Raw genomic sequence first — 23,489 nt, 5'->3', positions numbered from 1 at the left:
GAGAAAATGGAATCTGACAATGTATGTAACAAGAATTGTCACTGTTTACCATCCCCACATGAGACTTATTCTAGGTATGCAGGGTTAGATCAATGTTAGGAAACCTATCAGTGTAAATCACCACTTTAGTAGGAGAAAAAGGGAGTGAGGAGAAAACCCCCACATGATCATTATCCACTGATGCAGAAAGGCATTTGACAAGATTCAACAGCCATCCATTATGAAAGCTCTCAGAAAATCTATATATGGAAGACTAAAAGTAATAATGAAAGAAATCATGTAATGATTTAAATAAATGAAAAGATATTTTGTGCTCTTGGAGTACAATACGCAATATTAAAATGTCAATTCTCACATAGATCTTTAAGTTCAATACAATTCCAACAAAAAATGCAAGAAGATGTTTTGTAGATACCAATAAATTGGTTCTAAAGTTTATGCAGAAAAGATAAAATGCCTAGAAAACAGATCACTGAAAAATAAAGAGAATTAAAATAAGAAGTTATTCTCATTCAGAAGTTAGAATAAGATATATTCCATGCTTATATAATTATATCAAAATGGATTCTACTGTAATGTATAACTAAAACAAATTTTAAAAAAGAAAAAAAAAACAGACCTATACAAATATAGCAACTCATCTTGACAAAGGAGCAGAGGGCACTTCAAAAAATAGTGCTGAAGGGGAAGGGGGAAAAATAATATAAGGGGGACAAACGAATGTCAGTAGAGGGAGCAGAGAGAGAAGAGGGGAGGGGAGGGGAGGGGAGGGGAGGGGAGGGGGGATAGTAGAGGATAGGAAAGGCAGCAGAATACAACAGACACTAGTATGGCAATATGTAAATCAATGGATGTGTAACTGATGTGATTCTGCAATCTGTATATGGGGTAAAAATGGGAGCTCATAACCCACTTGAATCAAATTGTGAAATATGATATATCAAGAACTATGTAATGTTTTGAACAGCCAACAATAAAAAATTAAAAAAAAAATAGTGCTGAAACAATTATATCTCCATCCATGAAAAGTAAGTAAATACAGATACAGACATTTTACCTTTTAAAAGTTTTTACTCAAAATAGTTGATAGACATAAATGAAAAATGCAAAACCAGAAAGTTTAGGAAAAAAAGCAGGAGAAAATCTAGGCAACTATGGGTTTGATTATGAGTTTTTATATAAACATCGAAAGTACAATCCGTGAAAGAAAAAAATTGATAAGTTGAACTTCATTATGATGAACACTTCTGCTTTGTGAAAGACATTGTTAAGGGAATGCAAAGACATTACACTGGCTAGAAGAAAATACTTGTGAAGCATTGCATTTGATACAGATACAACATACAAATAACTCTTAAAACTCAAGGTTAGGGAAATAAACCAGTTTTAAAAAATGGGAAAAGATCTGAACAGACACCTCACCAACAAAAGCATAGAGACTTAGAAACTATCTCATCTGTAGGGAACTACAAATTAAAACAATGAGATACTACTATAAATCTACAAGAATGCTAAAATCTAAGAAATTGACAAGTCCAATTGCTGGCAGTGATGGGCGCAACAAAAGCTTCCATTCATTGCTGGTGGTACTGCAAATGCTACAGGTACTTTGGAAGTCTGACAGTTTTTTCACACAACGATGAGACCAAGTTAAATGTTTCTCAGACATATCCCCTTCATTAAGCAACGCATGGCTGTAATTTGTCCCTATTCAGCATTTAATTACTTAGAAGCATTTAGTATATTATACTTTTATAATTCATTATAAAGTACTAACCAAACAAAATATCCCACATATTTTACTGAGACCTTTTGTTTTTAAATTGGGAATGACTTTATTTTCAAATGGGAAACATTATGGAATATTTTGATAATCTATGGAAAGAAAAAGTTGACTTAAATGTTATTTTGCATACGGGAGGTCAAAAAGAGTTACAAGCAATTTGCAATTAAAACATAATCTTAAGTATAATAACATGTTATGAAGATTAACCACCCAAAACCCTCTGTGACAACAGAAAATACCAACTTTTGTGACAATTTTCTGCTGGAATTTCACTTTATATAAATTATAATTCTCTGAAAGACAATAAACCATGACCCAGATGCAAATTACTCTTTTTTAAAGTGCTAAATAACTAATAAATCATGCCCAGTTGAGAAGTTGTTTACAATTCAGAAAACATTTTTTCTTATGAACACTCAAGAAGTCTGTTGTTTTTGCTTCTTGAAACTTAAAATATCTTAACAATGGAAGCCCAAAATGTTTGAGAAAGGGGAAGAATTAGCAAAGTACTAGGAAGATATAAAAATTACTTAAACTTTAGATTGAAATTACATTATGAACCCATTTATTTTGAGCAGAAGTGTTTCATGTTTTCACTGCTTTAATAGAGACAACTCTACAAAAAGGAAAAAGGTAAAGCAGACCAACTGGTCCCTGGTGTTCTACTTTTGAAAAGCTCAGGTGATTTATGGAACCAAGGATTCAAAGACAAATACTAGATTTAGGAAACTAAGGATTTAAAGACAATCAAAGATTAGATGATTCAGCAACTTTAATTTCTGGCAATTTTAGAGCACCAAATGTTTAAATTCTTTTTACAATAGTACTTGTTGAATGTGTTGTTATAAATCTTTGTTTCTAGAAATAAAATGGACAAGGTAATGAAAGATGAAAAGTACCTCACTTCAAGGTCTTTGGGAAATAATACAACTACTTAATAAGAAAGAATTTAAAAAAAATCAACACACTACTGCTGCCAAGCAGAAAAAGATATTGTTAAATGGAAGGACAATATCACCATGATTCATGAGAAAGTCACATTAAATAGAAGTGTAAGGCGGAAAGCTGGACCCATGTGTATATTATAGCTAGGAACATTGAGGCCATTGTAAAGCTACTTGGTTTTATTCTTCGTTTGTATGAACTTTAAAGGAATTATTTTAAAATGTTTATATCTGGAATCTATTTTCATTTTTGGGGGGTGGGGATGGGTACAAGGGATTGAACCCAGGGGCACTTAATCACTGAGCCACATCCCCAGCCCTTTTTTCTTTTTTAAAATTTTGAGACAGAGTCTCAAAGTTGCTTAGGTCCTTACTAAATTGTTGAGGTTGGCTTTGAACCAGTGATCCTCCTGCCTCAGTCTCTGGAGGGAATGGGATTACAGGCATGTGCCACTGTGCCTGGCTGGAGTCTATTTTCTTTGAAGGCCAGATCTGACTTACAATTAAATGTCCCAAACATTCTGATAGAAACATTTTATAGAATATTTAAATGAGATTCTTTTTCAAACCTAAGATCCTAATAACATTTATATATGTCCATGTGAAATTTGCCAATGTAATTGACATTCTTTTATCTTGTGTAATAGTCATATTAACACTTACTTGCCAGTGATGAAAGAGGGATGATTCTGATCTATCACCATCAGAGAAATCAGACGTTGGCCCATTAGATGTGAGTACTGAACAACTTTTTTACATAAAAGTGAAGAAAAATAACTTTTAACCCACACAAAAAATTTATTCTCTGGAAAATTAAACTGCCATTAAAATCTCCTTGGAATAGTAATTTCAACATTTTTTTACATTGTTTATGCAGAGGTCAGTGGTTTCTTTATGTAATACAATTATACAAAAGGACAAAGGCACCGAGACTATCGGTGTATACAGTAGAAAAGTAGATGTGAGAATACAATGCAACATGTAGCACATTTTCAATTATGTGAAAATGAGTAGATATATAAGCCCATTCTAGAAAACAGATTGCTTCACACACTTAACCATTTTGACAAAAATGCAAATTAATGTGACAATAATACAACACTGTTGATAACCATACAGACCCTTGTCGGTAAGGTCCATCAATGGGTTAGAGTTACTCACAAATGTATTAGAGACAGGTTAAGACCAAAGGAAATGTTAATCAGCAGTGTATTTCTTCAGGTTGTTTAACAGAATTTTGCTCATAGAGCATTTAAACTTCATTTCACTGTAATATCCATTATTAGAAAAATAAGTAAGAAAGCTCTGTAGAAACTATACTATTAAGGAAACTTCTTGCCTCTAAAGAAAAAAAGAAAAGAAATAGGAAGGAAGGAAGGAAGGTTGGTAGGCTGGTTAAGGAATATCAAATAAAAGATTCCATTAATTGAGTTTTTCCATAAAAATTACATTATTTTGAGAAATAAAGCACAATGCAAGAGTATTGAGTTCTAAAACCCAAGAGTTTTAGAAAAAGAATAGATCCCAACATTTATTAGCTCTTAAAATTCATATAACTATTCTTCCTCAAGACTAAAGTAACTGAAAAGTAATATTTATTTTCTTTCTTATTTCAAAATTCTAGGAAAAGTCTAGCCAAAGTTTGGCTATCTCCTCTATGTCAGCTTAAAAGATTCCTCAAAATTGTTGCCACAATATTATTTTCACTACAAAACAAAGCACATGTTAGTACAATTATGCAGAATCATGATAAATTACTTTTATAATGCAAGATACTACTGAACTTTTCTGTTGGTAAACTTAAAGTAACACTTACAATATCAAAATGCTTTTGGAAGTACCACCACTAATTTCTAGGTGTGCTTCAAATAATTGTTCAAATACACTAACATACTTAGATGAGAGTCAACTTATGTACCAAAGTTATCCTGGTGTCCCTCATACAACACAGGTGATGTAATTACAGAATACTGTAAATATTCCCAATATTTATCCAAAAAGACAACTCAAAACAAAAACAAGCAACTCCCCCCCCCCATTTTTTTCTATAATTTTAAGTATTTATCTCAGTTTTCAATTTTTTGAAATTTTCTGGTTAAAGCAACATGTGAAATTAAAAAAAAAAACATTTTTTAAAAGCTGTCTGACAAAACTTAAAATAAAGACAATGTGCAAGCTAGACAGGTCAGGGAGAAGATCAAAAAGGGGAGAATATGACATAAGGACCTAAAATTCCCCATTTCCAAAAAGTTGGCTTCTATTCCATTCTCACTGAAATTATATTTAGGTATTGAAAGTGTCATCCTGTTAGGGTTGTGAGATACCAATGCTTTATACCTCAGGGTTCTTTTCTCCCACGGTGCTTATGTATCACTGTCAGCAACATTAATGGGGGTTCTGAAGAGGAATGACTGCGAAGACCTACTCCTAAGAGTATGAATGGTTTGGTCATGATTAAAAACTACATCAGCTGGAAGAGGAGAACATGCTTGGAAACTGACAAAGACTTCTTATGAGGTTCACAGTTCAACTAGATGTGAACAGCAAAGAGAAACAATAAATCTTAGAGGTATGAGAAAATTTATATTTTCTCAATGAATAAAATAGATGTATTTAATATTAATTGCTTAGACTTATGAAAATAAGCACATTGGCAATATCTAAAAGCACAAATACATAAAATTTCCAATTTATAAATTATAATTTTGAAATATTTTTTCAATGTATAATGGGCTGTTATATGTCATCTAGTGCATATTCATTTTAAAACACATTGGCAGGTGAAAGATCACATGCTAAAGGAATAAACAGAAAGCTGTTATGATTTTTCTTTTAAAGTAGTCTTGAATATTTAAAGGACAAACTAAAAAACCAGATAGTACAAATTAGGTTTACTAATAACCAGAATAATAAGGAAGAGCATGAGAAGGGCCCTAAAATAGTAAGATAATTTAAGATATAGACTATCAAGCTGACAATGAATTAATGTCAAACATCTTGCACAATTATTGCACAGCAGTGACTTTCTTCTCATAATTACAAAATTTTATGTAATGAGAGGCTGAAATTCTGTAATAAAATTATGCCAAAATTTTGCTAGATTAATAGTTTCCTTCTCTGCTCCCAGCTCCTACAACATGGTTTCAGGGTATATCATACTATTCAAGGTTAAGTGTATGAGGATGATGATAACTATCACAGTAGCAGCAGCCAGCCTGTTATGATGGAGGGTATTATGCTTTGTTCTTCCCACAGTCTTTGAGAAAGCCTGTCTGGTCCTCTCTACTGTCTAGTCTATGAGGTCAAATGAAAAAAGTCAAGGCATCCCTTTTCAACAAGTACTATTCAGCTTTGACTAACTTTGGTACTTAGTGCGAATGTATAGAAATGAGAGGTGTGTGGCAGGGAAGGCAGGGAAGGAGAAAGAGGAAACATTTAAGGAAACTGCATACTAGTATATAGAGGGAGGAGAAAAAATAAGATTTTAAATCCAGTTTTGATAATTAACTAATAATTTCAGTATATCAAACTTTACCACCTTAACATTATATTAAGCTTGAACTATGACCAGATTCAACACAGTGATATGTCAGCAGTCACAAAGCAGTCCAATTCTATAATAATATTATTTCAAATATTCAAGTAACTTCATTTTTTGGTGGGCTTATCACAGATCTTTGTGGGAGGAAAGAAAACTTTCAAAATGTAACATATATTCATACAAAATATTACAAGAGAAGGCAGTGTGGTTACCTTTGAAATGAGGGAAAACAGAAACTCAGATGTGCCTTATCCATAGCATTTACTTTTAGGGGAAGCAGAAGTCCTAAGGTTTGCTGTGTTAACTTGCTATTTGAAATCAAGGACCCTAAGGAAGAACAAAGCAATCAAGGAAATAAAGATCAGATCCTAAGTAGTAGAAACACTGCTGTTCCTAGTGAAGAATCCAGGACTGAGGTTCATCTGAAGGTGTGGTGACAATGAAGCCATCAAAGAGAAAGTAAGAGAAAGTAGAAGGCTTACTATAACAAGAACACAAAATTGTCACTATCTACCACTGTTCCTATAGGATTTCTTACAGGTCAACCTTGTTCAGAATACTGACAGAGAATGAATACTAGATAAAAACCTCCTAAGATTCTTTGCCTTGTATCTAATTATTGCAAAGACAGTTTAGAGGTAAATATTTTAACAATAAATAAATTTCTAGGAATCACAAAACAAACATCATAGAATTTATGAATTATAGCAAGGAAGACTTTGAAAAAGTCATGTTGAATGTGAATGGACTAGACATCATAATTATTACTTTTCATTTTCTTCCTTAAATATTTCTTTTTAAGGATGTACAAGTAACATTAACCTTAGTCTTTTTAAATATATATTTTTTTTAGTTGTAGATAGACACAGTATCTTTATTTTATTTATTTATTTTTATGTGGTGCTGAGAATTGCACCCAGTGCCTCACACATGCTAGGCAAGCCCTCTACCACGAAGCTACAACCCCAGTCCTAACCTTAAGTCTTAATCAGTAACATTAACCTTAGTCTTAATCACTCTTATTTATCACTATTACAAAGATTTAGTCTACAGGCACTGAAACGTTACTATCAATAATTCTATGTAATAAGTTCAATATTCTATACCAATATATTTGACAAGATTTCTTGAGGAACATAATAACATCTAGATTCTTAGGCTTACCTCTAGACCAAGTGAAACAGAATCTCAGAGGTAGAGTTTGGGAATACAAGTTAAGCTCTAGAGATAACTCTTAAACACACTACATCTTGGAAACTACCATTTTGTAATTTGCCTTAGAGTTTGATGGGAATCTAACCCATATTCATTAAGTCCCAACTTAGGTATTATCTTCTCCAGGAAGATTTTTTTGAATTCCACATTATATTCCTCTGCCAAATACTACAATGCTCTTTGCATCCCTATCTTGATATCTCATCATATTAGAGTGAAATTACACTATTCTGTGCTCATATTCCTACCTTAGAATTTAAGCCCCCTGAGGGAAATCACTTTGTCTATCCAATTTACTACCTCTGCATCTGTAGTTCTTAGAACAACTCATGCACGTAATTGGTATTCTTATAAAAATATATTAAATGAAGGAAAAATAAATCCATGCATAACACAAGATTTGTGCAAAATGAGACTTACATAATAGTATTATTGATTTCTTCCATAGAGAACTTAGTTCATCAATATTGTGTATCTACTATGAGCAAAGGCACATATAAAGATAATAAGACAATGCATTTACTACCACTTGGGGGAGAGAGAGACATGGAATAAAACTAACTACAATTCTTATCAAACCTTAATAAAACAATACAAGAAACACAAACTGCAACGAGCTTTCTCCTTAACACTGATGAGTAAGATGTGGACTATCAGACACAGCTACTCACTTCACAGGTTAAGAAAGACGGTCAGATGCAATTAAAATATCTTGGGTTCCCAAGTGTGGCCAAAAAGCAGAACAAACTAATATACTTTTAGAATCTAATAGCAACTCTTTAAAAATAAAAATCATCTACAAAACATGACACAAAATTCCCTATTGTGTTCTAAGAAAAAGTAAACCTCTAGTCTTGTCTGTTCTTTTTCCTGAGCTGTTTCCACCAACTAGTTCTGCCTTCAGTTAAAGTGGGTACGATTATTGATAAATCTAATGTTGTTCTAACTTTTTGTATGCAACTGAAAAGAGGGATGCAACTGCAGTATGCACAGTATGGTGTTTAGAGTAATGTACATCTGGTTCTAATCCTAGTTCTGCTGCTTACTTACTGGATGACCTTAGGAAAGTCTGCTTAACCTCTCTATGCTGCAATTTCTTCACTGATTAAAATATGAATAATATACCTACCTCATAATATTTTGAAAGAATCAAACAAAATAGTAAATTATTGTTCTAGAGCTTTGGTAGATTATAGCTGTTATCATCATCATTATTACACTTTTTGGAGGGTACAGATTGATGTTTTAAAAATTAACTTTAGATTACTCATGTTTATAGCAGCACAATTCACAATAGCCAAACTATGGAACCAGCATAGGTATCTATCAATTATCAATGTATGAATGGATAAAGAAAATGTGGTATATATACACAATGGAGTTTTATTCAATCATAAGGAAAAATGAAATTATGGAATTGCAGGAAAATGGAACTAGAGACCATTATGTTAATTGAAGTAAGTCAAATTCGGTAGGTCAAGTGTCTTATGTTTTCTCTCATATGTGGAAATTAGAGGATGAAGGAAAAGAAAGGTGGGGGTGGATCTCATGGAAATCAAAGGAAGATCAGTAGAGGAAAGGGACCAAGGTATGGAAGGCATGGAGGGAGGGGTGAAGTTTTGGGGAGTGATACTGGTCAAATTATGTTTATATTGTGTATTATACACACATACAAATATGTCACCACAAATACCATCAGTATGTACCAACTATAAAGCACCAATAAAAATGTGGGGAAAAAAAGAAAATGCTTTACAGCATGCTTAACCTTGTGCTCAATATTAAGTATGGTTGGTGATAGGGATATTGATATTGATGGCTACTTCCAATGTAAGTCATAGATGAACTGGGGGCAGTGAACGGAAAAAAAAATAAGAAAACTTGTGAATTATAAATATCAATGTAAGTTTCTCTGAATTATCTCATCTATATAAGTAAATGGTAATTTCATGCAAACAAATTTGTATCATTTCTATTCATATCCGAATAATGAAATGGAAAAAAAAATGTGCTCACAACTACTGTTTTTATGTCATCTAAGATTCAAACTTTAAATAGCCTACCTATATTTTTAATTCACTTGAGAGACTGGGAGATCATGTGTATATTAATCAGGATACTTTAGATATCTTCTCATTGGGTTTTCTTTTCTTAAATTGTGGTCTAATATATTATTTTTGTCAGGCAATACTATACTATCAAGAATTCACTGAACACATGATAAGATAATGTACAAGTGGATTTCAAGCAAATTGAACAGCACTGGGAACTCAGATTACAGAATAAGGCTTCTGAAAGGGAAGATGATATTATACTAAACAAATTCTTCACTGATTTGAAATATGCTTTGTTTCCTGGGCAATAATAAACTACTACATTTTGTAGTTCCTTTGGGATAGTGTGATTTTAGGAGCTGCTATAAATGCTGGTCAAATTCATATTTGGACTAGCTCATTTAATTATGAAGCTTAGGGGATTTTAGCAGAACAACAAGAAAGTTGACTGTCTTTCTCAAGTTTCTGAGTCAACACCTGCTGCCCACCAGTGGGCACCTATTTGCTGTAATTACTGAGATATAAAATTTTGCCTTGAAGCTTTCATGTGAATTCAAGTGAACAAAAAAAGTAGTAGTACTGTCTTGTATGTTAGATGAAGCAGAGTGAAGTGCATCTCTTGAACTCTAATCCTTTTTGGAAAAAAATAGACAATTTTGGGGGAGTAATTATTCTAGGTTGTGTCAAGCCACAAGAAGAAAAGATGTGTATTTTGCTATGTGTGGCAGAGAATGGTACCAAATAGCCCTCAAAACCAAATATAAGACTGAGTAATTTATATAAAGGAGAAAAACAATCCATAAATTTGAGGAATATTTTTCTATTCAGTAGTCTGAAAAAGCCAGGGCACCTTCACCATTATAAATACATATATGTGTACATATGTATGTTGTGTGTGAGTGTAGGCATGTGTGTATATATATGGACACACATATAGATAACTTATTATCTTTGAGGACTTGGCAGCTGGGGTGGAGGAGGGTCCTCCCTGAAATTTACAAAAATGTTGATTAGTTTTTGGGCTACATAAGATTTGATACTTATACTAGATAAGCCTCTAAAGAGATATCAGATCACACACACAATTCTGTCTGAAGAAAGGTAGATTTAACAAATAACAGTTGTCCTTTTCTTACTAAAGGTGAAAGCACCAAACTGGCCTTATTAATGTGTTTGATTAAGCTTTGTTACAGCTACAGATAAGACTGACAACTCTCTTTATTAGAAAGATACTAGGTGTTAACAACATAGACAGTTGTTTCAAAGACAGGAAAGATAACTGTAGCATCAAATGCCTAAATCTAATTTCTCAGTAAAATCCACATCCCCCTTCAAACATTTCTTGCATTGTTGATGAAAATACTTAAATGAGGTATTTTGCCATTCAACTCATGTTCTAACTGTAACTCATTTATTTAAAAAATCCTGGAAAAAAGTGCACTGATGTAACAAAGAATGAATTTTTTCTTTAATGCAACTCTGTAATATATATTCTTAAAACCCATGTTGCTCATTTGCATTTTTTCTTATAACTTACAAGTATTAAAGCATAGAGCTGCCTTTTTTAAACTAAAAAATATGAATTCATGGGTTTTTAAAAAATCTCTTTTAAGGCTTTTCAGTACAGCCAAGCTGAAGTAGTAATATCTATGCATGGTTTCATTATGGTAATAATGAGTTCTAGCTTACAATAACATATTGTACTTAGTGGGGACTAGGAATAATGATATTCTGCTTTTTAGTAATTGGTAAATAGTACACTTTTGTCTAGCTTTACTAAAAATGAGAAAGAAAAAAAGAAAATATTTTTCATATATACAAAACATACTCTATTTAATAAAGTATATGCATAAATTATATGTTAAATAAGAAGCAAAATTGAAAAGAACATAGCTTATAATATTCTTGATTATTCAGATTTCCTAAATATAAAAACAACAAATAAAAGTGCCTTGCCATTAAAAAAAAATTAGTACATTGTATAACTTTTACATACGTCAGAGGAAATAAAGATCTTGTGACACTGTTCTGAGGAATCTTTATATTTATAAAAAATTGAAGGCCTAATTTTGCAAATACAACTTCCAAGCTGTATGAGCAAATTGAACTTACATGAAAGGCACAAGATGACATCACGTTGAAGAACGTTATCTGTAAATTTCATAAAATCTAGTCACAAGTCACTAGAAACTTCATAAGGAATCTCAGAACTGTTTTTAACTTGATGTTCTGAATCAAACTGAACAGGATAGTCTTTACATCATCATATAAACTGAAGTGAGGGTGACAGAGAAGAGTTTCTTATTTTGAATGCTACCTGCCTTATGCAGTGTTACTTACTAAATACTCAGAGCAGACAATTAAATTTTTCTTTAACTTGAATCACATTCAATTTCCAACAGCTCAGCTTATTTTTCAGTTTGTAAAAAAAAAAGTTTTTCACATTACTACAATTGTAAAGAGTCAATCACTGAAAGAAATTCTAAAATAAAGTCCTGTTCTATTGGCTTCCTACATTGGAATACAAGAATACAGGAAGTGCTTTCAACAGAAAGTTACATAGTTCTACAGTACAACCTGTCTAGAAGGCTTGCAAGGGACCAGAACATGACTTGGTCTCTTTGGATCAGGCAAAAGCAAAGGCAAATAAAGAAATAAACTTTTGAAAAACAACAAAGCTTCAAAATTCTTTTGTGAAAATGAATACTTGCTTGCACTTAGATTTAGTGCTATGGAGAAGAACTGAGGCACAATGAAACTAAGGGCACAAAGAACATGTCTGAGACAAAATAATTTTAAATGTGATTGAAACCCTTCACCATTAAATATGACTTGTGATAGTGCTGGAGAACATTTTTTTTTATATTAAATAACATTATAAACACCAAGACTGGCCATTTAAAATGTTTTAGATAATATGTAGGGTGATACTAAAATAGTATTGCAACTAAAATTCTGATTTTTAAAAATCACTTATAATCTTCCATAAAATTACTGGCTCTTTTGCTAAAGTAAAAGTAACTTCAAATCAAAAGCATATTTTTAAATCTCTGGAGGACCGTTAGTTTAACAATAATGATGTCAGTTTCTCAGTTTCCAGATAAGCTCTACGAGAAACACATCTTTTCTTTATTTATGTCAGTATTAGATGATCTTTCCAAGCATCTAAAGAATTTTGGTAGAGTTGAATATTATTCTTCAAAGATAGCTCTTCTCATGGTGACCAGGTAAAAATAGCAGTGTTGTAATAAGAAATAATTCTGCCTTTGACTGACCGCTCGTTCATCCTCTTCATCACGACTCTAGTAATGCATGCCATCTACATACTTGCTGTCCTTTCGACTCCTTCATTTCAGTCCAGTGATTGAGTTCCTCTTCTCCAGAGCTGTTCAGACCTAAAGAAATCCAGCCTATCATTTCTTTTCTTTTCATGCTGCGTTTGTTATACACAGATAGTATAAGTGTCACATCAGAAAGTTGAAATAGGGCCACTTGAAATACAAAAGTTTCCTTGTATACTGGATTTGGCTGCCCTCTGCGGATGGATGTCTTGCACTTGGACATCTCTTGACCCATGGAATTCAGTAGAGTTAACTTAACATATGTATCTAAAGAAAAAAAAACCAACATAATACAAATATCATTTGCAACGAACTTGGAACAATTTCCTTATAACAAGTGCTGAGAAGATTCAGTATTTATACTTTATAAGGATATGGTGTATACCATGTTTAAGAAATTCAACCAATCCATTTTGATAGAGATACTTATAAAATGTGACAAGTACAGAGAATGCTGAGTAGTCTGAAAATATCTTGGGAGTAATAATATCTTAACCTCTCTATTTCTACATAATAGAATTTAAAGGTATACCTCATAATCCTTCCTCCACCCTCCCATCCCATCTTTGACATCCCACTACCTCCCCTGCCCATTCCCATTCCCATTCCCATTTAGCTGTACTAAGCAGGACATCATGGCATTAATAAACACTTAGCAAGCTCAATTAGCCACAACACTGTAAAGCATTCCACTGTGTTTTCAGAGAATAAGAATCAACAAACAAATAGAAATGAAGGCAAATGGTGAAGAGGAAAAAAGGAAGACAAGAATGCAAAGATGACATCAAAACAGCTTAGGATGAAATGTCAAAAAAATCTCTGCATGGATGTGGTTTTTAAATATATTTTAAAACATTTATGGGTCATAATAAAGCCAAATGCATTAGGGTTCAAAGTTTAGCAAACCAAGTAAAACTTTCCTGGTTTCATGCAAGGATACATTTAATGTGCTTCTTCTTCTTCTTCTTCTTTTTTTTTTTTTTTTTTGAGTAGTTAAAATAAATAGTATAGGGTTTCTTTTAGATACAATTCAATGTGAAATTTTAAGTATGATATCTTATTATTTTCATGAATCATAAAAAAAAACTGATGGGATGTTAGTGTACAAAGTGAAAAATAACACTTCATTGCCTGATTAAATCAAAGATAAGTCCTCTCTTTAAAAGATTATGTTTCAAGTTCTTTAGACTCATGCAAATGATCTTCAGCATGTTGATCCATCATGTGTACTTCATATCAAAATTTCAATTAATTTCAAAGACAATTGCAATATTTCTCATGAAATAGCTATTTCTGTTATACAATTCAAAATACAAATAAACGGAAAAATAAAAACTTTTATTTAAAAAGTTTGGCTTGTTTTATTGATACTCTGAATACCATCATCCATAATCAGAGATAAATTCTAAGTTAGTTTTATTTAAAGTATCACAGATAATAAATGTGCATTTTTTCAGAAACCAACATGGTGGACAGCTTCACTGCTGGCAAGTTTTAGGGTATTTTGTTTTTGCATGAAAAGACAACATCCAATTAGCCTCTACAAGAACTCACCTCGGATTATATAAACCTGTCCACCTATCAAGTGTTTTAGACAACAGAACAGTCCATCTGACAACAGGGGGTGGAAAGCAGTAAAAGAAATAATGACCAGATGTCAATCGTTGGGTGAAAGAGGGTCAAAGGTCAGAATTAAAGAGGAAACACTGTTCACTGGAGTGGAAAAACACAAAACTTTAGCATTTTAATTCAGGTAGAGGGCTGAACAAAAGGGTTGTTGGGTAAATTTCATGGAATGAAAAATTTTAAGGTCATTGTGTAATCTCAAATAAAAATTACACTATTTTAAAGGGGGACATCTTTATAATGATAACTTGGTCTAAAGCACATTGAACATAGAATCATGCAAATTATTAGACTATAAAAGACTGAATAAAAGTCATTATAGGATCATCATTATTATTATGCTAAATTTTAAGTTTATCCATGCAATATTAATATTTGAAATAGATCTATTACTCCAACATAATATAAAACTAAGTTATGCAAATAATATACAGTTATCACAGCTTTTGCTCTTGAATATTGCTATTTCTTTGGATTAAATTGGGATTATTCAGTCTACAACACAGTTCAAGGTTTAGAACCTAGGTATACGTGAAGGGCTATAATTTATATAATATGTAGAGTTTAGGACGAACAGATAGAATTGTCTTGCATATCACTTTTTAAATATCTTACATCTCCTTTATAAATACTCTACTTTCATATAATTATTTTTAAAATTGACTTATATTTGCTTATTAGTTACCTCTCAGCTAATACCATTAATCAACCTTATGCTGAAAATCTAACTCTAAAACAATGACAATTGTTATCATCCACTCTTAAACCTGAAAAATCAACTCCATGTAGTGGCTGCTAATCTTTTTTTTAAATTGATTTTATTTTTTTAAATACACAACAGCGGAATGCATAACAATCCTTATTACAATAGAGAGCATAATTTTTCATATCTTTGTATATAAAGTATGTTCACGCCAATTTATGGCTGCTAATCTTTCTTAATTTTACTACCCAATCTTGCCCTTCAGATCATTTTAAGCTCTGATTCCTTTTTAGTTCTGTTTTCTATTTCTATCAGAGAACCATTTCATTCTGCTACTTTTAAAACATCTCCAGTTAATTATCTGTCAAAAAATTATTAAACTATTAGCTAAACTATGAATAGCACATTGATTACTTGTGGCTCAATATGACCCCAAATGGTGTTATATCTGATACTATGTTAAAGCATCTTTAAATCAGAATATTTACATAGAGTGTGCACTCCTGAGGTTGTCACGCCTCACCATCCTTCCTTTTATCTACAAGTCTTATTCTATAGTTTATCTTTCCAGCCATTTTAATTTGCATTCACAGTGTGTATGAATGAAGATAACTGAGTCACACTTGCCAGTCTGTTTATGTTAGGATTGGCTTCTTTCCTCCTACTGAATATTTCCTTTCAAATAAAAAAGTGGATAATATTAATTCTATCCTTTTATGCACATTTGTCAGATCTGGATCTCACAATTACTCTGAGAAACACAGCCTTACCTTTTCCTATAAAGAAACAGACTTAAGAGAGCTTGGTCATTTGTCTAAGGTAGAAATGTGAATACAATTTTGGCCTTCAGACTTATAATTCAGGGAGAGATGGATTCTATGATCTTTAACATTACTATGGGCAGACCAAATATATTTTTATGACTTTTGACCTTAATTGAATAATGAATTTTTTTGACAAGGAGAAGTCAAGTTAATTTAATTCAAGGGTGCTTTAATAACTGCTTGATACCTGGAGTAAAAGACAAGTCTTCATGAAACCTTTAGGTAAATTTAAGGAGGTGTTTTTATTCAAGATTTTCTTTCCAATTTTTAGTTCAGGACATTAACAGCTTTAATTTTAGAGAAATATACAATGAAGTTGCTCTGTTCCCAGTATACTTCCCATAGCTGTCAACAAAAAGTTTTGGATTACAATTGGAAGACAATCTCTTTATGCTTCTATAATCTATCTCCACCCTCTTGAACTGAAGGTAAGAGAAGCTGAGAGGCACACAGGGCAGAGGTATGTTGTTAGCTCTCACTTCTGACCATCTAGGATCAACCTCCAAACTTTCTTATTCTGTTTGTCTGGTAAAGGTAAAGCGCATTCCATCTAAGAAAAGACTGTTGGCAGTACTGGTTTATAATTAATTTTTTTTTAAACTTTTACTTTTTTTGTGGTGCTGAGTAGTGAATCTAAGCCTTGCACATGCTAAGCATAAGTTCTACCACTGAGCTACATCCTTGGCCCCCTATACTTTTAAATGAGAAGAAAATCTAAAGAAACAGTTCCTCTTACATTGTTAAGGAAAAAAGAAGGGGAAATATAGAAGTAAATACATTAGTTCAAAGCACTATATGTAGATAGAAAACAATTTTACTTTTTAGTTAACAACACTGTACACATTTCTATTCATACTTTTGAATATTACTCACTTTTAAAAACCCTGTAACTTTTTCCATCAAAAGATAATGGCTATGATAGGGATAATTTATTCGGTAGACACTGTGAAAAATTAAAATTCCTGTCACCACACAATATTTTGAATTTCAAATTTTTTCTACTTCCCAAATGACTGGAAATAGAAAACATGAAACAGATTAGCTGATGATTCACCATTTCATTTTGATTGGTTAAGACTAAAATGATAGGATTGAAGCCCCTAATGCTGAGAGTCCCATAAGTGCAGAAAATGTTACAATTAAAATTTTTTTTCACTCACTGGGTGGTCTGTTCGCTGCCAAGTTTTTGAAATGGCTGCCTTTTATCACTTCTGCTGATAATCTTCCAGTTGTGGCATTATAAAGCAGGCCAATGAGAATTTCTGGAACTGAACCATGTTCAAGAGATTGACAAGACGATGTACTTTCACTACAGGACATTTCTGACATGCTCACTTGGGAGTCACAACCCTGTTAATAAAAATGAAATTTTTATAGTATTTTTTCAAGAAAGACTTATTAGAGATATATTGTTATGTCACGCTTATTGGAATAAGGTAGGTAAATCATGATAAAGACAAGAGTTGCAAACTGAACTCCCCAAACACTAGATTAAAAAAGATTGTCCTTAGATATTTTAGTTGCTAGATCTCTCTTCATTTTACAGGAGTCAAAGAAGTAATAGAATATGATAAAGTTTCATAAACTTCTGTCTATTTATATATATATATCAAAGAAGATAAATTTAAGTTTATATATGTTAGTGAACTATTTTAGGAATATGAAGAAATATTGCCTAAAAAGTTTTCAACCTTAAAAAACTACACCAATTTAGATTCAATTATATTAAATTAAATGTCTTAATTGTGCCTTTAAAGACAAAGATTGGCACATTTTCAGTAAACAAAGTGATCTACTATTTATAAGCCAACATACATATATGCAAAAGTTAAAAAGGTGATAAAGTTTACCATGTATATAACAACCAAAAGGAAATTGATGTAGCTACATTAGTTTTATCAGGGTTGACTTCAAGGCAATACCATACTGGAGGTGAAGTAGTATACTTAATAATGATAAAGCATTCACTTTACCAGGAAGATAAAATAATTCCAAATTTGCATGCATTTCATAACCTGGGCTGAAAACACAGAAAGCCAAACTAGCCACAACTAGAAAGAGAAACAAGAAAGAAGGAAAGAAAGAAAGAAAAGAAGGAAGGAAGGAAGGAAGGAAGGAACTGTGCCCAACTACAACTAAAAATATTTTTTTAAAAAAAAGACAGTATGAACAGATTTCTTCCAATAAGTCTGAAATTTAAGTCCTGAACACACTCATAGAAAACTGTAGCAAAAAGGGACACCAAAAGAAATGAGTATCTGAATATTCTTACTGAAAAAATTGAACTTATAATTAAAAACCTTTCCAAAATAAACACACGCAAAAGCAAAAAACTTTAGCCCAGATGGCTTCACTAGTGAATTTCAATTAATAATACTAGTTTTGGGGCTGGGCTGTAGCTTAGTGGCAGAGCACTTATCTAGCTGGTGTGAGGCACTGGGTTCCATCCTCAGCAACACATAAAAATAAACAAAATAAAGGCATCCTGTCCATCTACAACTATAAAAACAAATAAATAAAAATTAAAATAAGATAAAAAATTATAAAAAAATAATGCTAGTTTTCCATGAACTCTTCCAGGGAGTTAAGAAAAAACACTGCTCAACTTCCATTAAGAATCTAGCAAAACCTTAAAACCAAAGCCTATCAAGGACATAAAAAGAAAAGAATTACAGGATTTTGTTTCATGAGAGTAGATTCAAAAAATTCTAAACAAACTATTAGCAAACCAAATTCAGCAATATGCAATACCATACTAAAAATGATTTCCCCTTTGAAACAGAAAAAATATTTTCTCTTTGAAACTGCTATCACCACTCCTAGTCACACTGTAGTGGAGATCCCACCCAGTGAAAGTTCTAGTCTTACTAAAGACAAGAAGATGAAATTAAAAGTGTCATAATTTGGAAGGGAAGCAGATAAAACTGTACTTATGTAGAGAACATATCATTATGTATACAGCAAATCTAAACAAATCTAAAGAAGAATTGAAACTACGTACAAAGGTAAAATTTAAAAATTCATGTATGTATTACTATATGTCAGCAACAAATCTGAAAACAAGTTTACCAATACAGTATTTATTATAGGGCTGGGGATATAGCTCAGTTGGTAGAGTGCTTGTCTCACATGCACAAGGCCCTGGGTTTAATCCCCAGCAACTTCCCCCTCCCAATAGCATTTATTATAACATAGAAGTATAAAATATCTAAGAATGAATGGAACAAACGATATGCAAGCCTCTACGCAGAAAGTAATGAACTTTACTGAGAGAAATTGAAAAGTGCTATATAGATAAATTAATATATTAGTTGAGTTTTGTAACATTCTCTCTATATTGATCTATAGGTTAAATGTTATTCTAATAAAAATCTCAACAGGCTTCTTTGCATTTGCTTGACTTCATTAGTAATCAGGGAAATGGAAATTAAAACCATGACGTAATACAACAAACAGATGGGCTAAAAGTGTAGTGAGGATACAGAGAGATGGAACTATCATAATTCCCTGGTGGCTGTGTAAAGTGATACTGCTTTTAAAAATGTCAAAAATACACATACCTATGGCTTGGCAATATCACGCCTACATATATACTGCTCAGAAATATACCCAATGTTCATCAAAGAGATATGGAAGAATTTCCACAGAAGCACTGCTCATGCTGGACCCAAACAATACAACGGATAATTTGTGGTAAGTTCATGAAAACCATTATATATTTACAAATGTAACTTAATGAAAAAGGGTGGGTTCAGATGGATACATCCTAGCAGCAAATTCCATTTATGTAAAAACAACAGCAGCAGCAACAAAAACCCAAAACCAAACAACAACAAAAACAACTAGGCAAACTAAACTATAGTGTTCCAGAAGTGTGAATAGGTGGCAAAAGATAAAGAAAAGCAAGAAAACAATTAATATTAAAGTCAAAATTGTGGTTAACTCCAGCGGTGTGAGAGAAGGTAAAATAACTGGGAAGGGCATGACAGAGATTTCTGGATGTAGTAGGTATTTTTTAATTCCTTAATGTGGATGGTAGTTAATTTGCGATAAATGGGTAGTACAATTTCTATTATTTCCATGTTTCTAATGTGTATTGGGTTTCACAGGAAAAAAATGGTTTAAGAAAAGAATTATATGATACAAGGACATAACATGCACAAATAAACATACAATGGTAAAATAAATATTTAGAATTTCCTTTGAATATTCATAAAGGTATTCATTCCACCAGTCAGAAAGAAAACAAAGGGGCTATATCACTACTGCTTGTAACAATGTTTCACATAAATCTTGAAGTTTAAATCTGCTATTGGCTATATAATTAATGACGGAGAATTAACATATATGTAGAGACTGGATTAGTTTAATGGACTAATCTTCAGAAGAATAATCTCATATTTTCAAATCTAACTCTAAATCTCAGAGAGGAAAGCCACAGGAATATACATTTTATATTCCTAAATCATGGGTACACAAAACACCAAGTTTGGTATGTTTTCATGACAGTTGGAGGAGAAAACATAATTTTAGTAAGTTTCAATTAGGATATATCATCACTTATGAAAATAGTGTCAAAAACATGCTTGAACACATTTGGTGCATTTGTTACATTAGGCTATTATACTAGCAGCATCTGTTAGAATATTATGAAATACTTTTCGTAACATAGTATTCTTCACATTAACCTACTGTCATATAATAAAATGTGAACCTAAGACTTGTGTATCAGCACACATATCAGCACACATTTTGTTGCTACCTTTGAGCAACAAAATGCTCCCCAAAGGAAGTGATAGGTGAGAACTTTTCTTGTCTCTAAGGAGAATAACCACCTTCTCTCTCCACTGTGCTGTGAAAATTCTTATCTCCAAGCACAACAAAAAGCAAGAGCATCAAGAGCCTCTAACATTTAAATAACAGAAAAAACTATTCTTTAAGAGAGTTCACTCTGAGTTTCTACTTTAGAAAAAGTGCTAATCTCAAGGACTTTCCACTGCCATCAACGTGCCTGCCCACTGAGATACCAGAGTTGTGGCAGTCCAAGGAGATCCCTGAGCACAAAAGCAGGTGGAACAACTACACAAACAGCGTCATAGTAGCAAAAACAAATTAAACACATATACTATACATATGCTCAGGTGGCATCTTTCTTCACACTATTCCTCAGGGCATGCTGCTCCATTCAGTGTATATTCAGGAATCTTTGCAGACCCTGTCATTAATTTACAGCTGGTGGCAGTAATGGGCAGGTGATTAACCCAAAGTCAAGCAAATTCCAGTCATAACTAGATCTACTTAAAGGACTAGTCCCACAGGCTCCCCAAAGTAAAACTTCCCATCTTGCATACAATTTTATTTCTTTTTATTACTTCCCCTCCTTTCCTGAGTCTTTTGCCCCAGGGTGAAGGATTATAAGCAATTCTATGAGAGTAGGAAAAAATCTATTTAAAATTTCAGACAAATGAATAAACTACATAATGTTTATCATAACCACAATTAGTGCTTATGCCAGCCAATACATTTCTTTAATGGTGCTAACGGGTTAAAATTAGGTGAGAACTTATAAATATATCTAGAAGAGCCATACAATTTAAAATACAACCGAATCCCTAAGAAGTAAACATACTGGGCTTTCCATGAATACTGAATTGATTCTGACTTACTTGTAACTACTTACACTCAATATTTTTAAGGTACAACTATACAATGATAATTACAAAAAAATTAAAGATTTTTCTATTTAACTTATTCACTACAGTTGGAAGATAGTTTAGGTTTTTAATTGTATTCATATATGAAATGCTTCCATTACACTTTTCTGAAATGGGGGTGATGGGCGTACTGAGGATGATGAAGGGTAAACCTGGGGAAGGCATCTGCTTCAATGCTGAACTGCCACAAAAGTGAGCTTCATCTCCAGCAGCAGTGCTCCCTCCTTAGGGCCTTTTCCTAGCCTCAGGGAATGAGGTACCCAGGAGATAATCAGAGGCAATTTCAGAAGAGAGAAAGCAGGAACAGCATTGTGCTCCAAATCCTGCCTCCTCTGCTCTGAACATCCAGTATAAAGGAAAGGTAGTCTGTATTTTTGGTAGGGATTGTCCAAACACCAGGTAAATCTAAAGGATAGCCAGACACTGTGGTGCATGCCTGTAATACCAGAGACTCAGGAGGCTGAGGCAGGAGGATCCCAAGTTCAAGGCCAGCAACTTAGCAAGGCCCTAAGTAACTTAGTGAGAGCCTGTCTCAACAAATAAAAAGTGAAGAAAAAGAGCTGGGGATGTGCCTCAATGGTTAAAGTGCCTCTGGATTAAATCCCTAGTATTACTAAATAAATAAATAAATAAAATAGGATAGCCTACCCAGAAAAGCAGTGGATGGATGGACAGTTTAAATTTCAGAGTGGTGTTGGAAGCTAGTCTACCTAAAATTGTACACTTTTTAGCATACTTTAAGTTGCAAGTGACAGAATATCCAACTTTAAGGTAAAACTATACATATATATGCTCAGGTGGGATCTTTCTTCACACTATTCCTCAGGGCAAGAAACACAAGGGAACTTATTGGACTGTATGATCACAACAGTTCGTACAACAGTAGCTTCAGGTACTCACTGATCCAGGCCTCAACCTTTGTCATGAGGAACCAGTTCCCTATCTTCATTTCCCAGATTTGTTCCCCAAATTTGATAGACTCTTACCTTTTAAAACAAAAGTAAAAATTCTCATTTTTTCTTTTATAAATCCTACATATCAACACTGAGAAATTAATGCATTTAATAGGAGGGTTTAAAAGAAAAATTTATTTTAAAGCAAATAGAAACAAGATTTTTCATATCTCCAGCATTTTACTACAGCATCATGTGGAAAATGGTCATGAAAAATTCCTTTTGTGACCAAAATTTATACATACACATTATTATTTGCTGTAATCAGTATAAACCTGGTCAATTTGACATTTCTGCATATATGCTTATAAGAACAGTTTATTTAATGTAAAATTTTTTCTCATGCCGTCTTGGAATACCAATTTGAAGAATAAATACACACAGGTACATCTATTCAGCATGTGACATATGTGAGACTTTGTTTTCATTAAACCTTTTTTACATTTTTTCTTTAATAGTTTTGTACTATTTACCTTTTTTAACTTCCTGAGTTGAAGAATGCTTATATATTATCACAAATATATTTAAGGGTATACATCTGATTATAATACTGTTAGAAGTGCACCCCACAAATTTAACAGTTTTCTTTTTTTACTATAAATATTTTGAATTTCTGTTATCTTATATTTTGACTGTAAGTTAATTCACGAAGTTCTTAATATGTGTGAGTATGCAAAATTACAAGTATTGGGGGGTTGGGTCAGAGGGCTGCCTCCTTTACCTCATCTCCTACTACTCTACTCTGCAATCGTGGAGTCCTAACTAAATAACGGCACCTCTGTGCTACT

At 32.7% G+C, this 23,489-nt stretch overlaps 1 protein-coding gene across 7 annotated transcripts in view; it reads right to left on the bottom strand.

Annotated features, from left to right (window-relative positions):
* Nucleotides 1-3,504: 3,504 nt before the first annotated feature.
* Nucleotides 3,505-23,489, bottom strand: part of Syt14 (synaptotagmin 14) — a 257,494-nt gene continuing 237,509 nt past the window's right edge. For 5 of the 7 annotated variants that reach the window (XM_058581952.1, XM_058581951.1, XM_058581954.1 and 2 more), the window contains 3 exons: nucleotides 17,195-17,384; nucleotides 14,436-14,492; nucleotides 3,505-13,148 (listed from right to left, as the gene is read on the bottom strand). In XM_058581952.1, coding sequence (XP_058437935.1) covers nucleotides 12,835-13,148; nucleotides 14,436-14,492; nucleotides 17,195-17,384 — 561 coding nt within the window. In that variant the 3' untranslated portion in view covers nucleotides 3,505-12,834. The remainder of the gene's footprint in view (nucleotides 13,149-14,435; nucleotides 14,493-17,194; nucleotides 17,385-23,489) is intronic. The other 2 variants (XM_058581953.1, XM_046452281.2) reach the window with 1 other exon arrangement.

This window comes from Marmota monax, unplaced genomic scaffold, assembly GCF_021218885.2.
Source record: "Marmota monax isolate L192 unplaced genomic scaffold, Marmota_monax_Labrador192_F-V1.1 WCK01_AAM20220418_F8-fsc00105, whole genome shotgun sequence".
NCBI lineage: Eukaryota > Metazoa > Chordata > Mammalia > Rodentia > Sciuridae > Marmota > Marmota monax.
The sequence above is the reverse complement of the archived record's forward strand: the minus strand, read 5'-3'. Positions and strand labels throughout refer to the sequence as shown.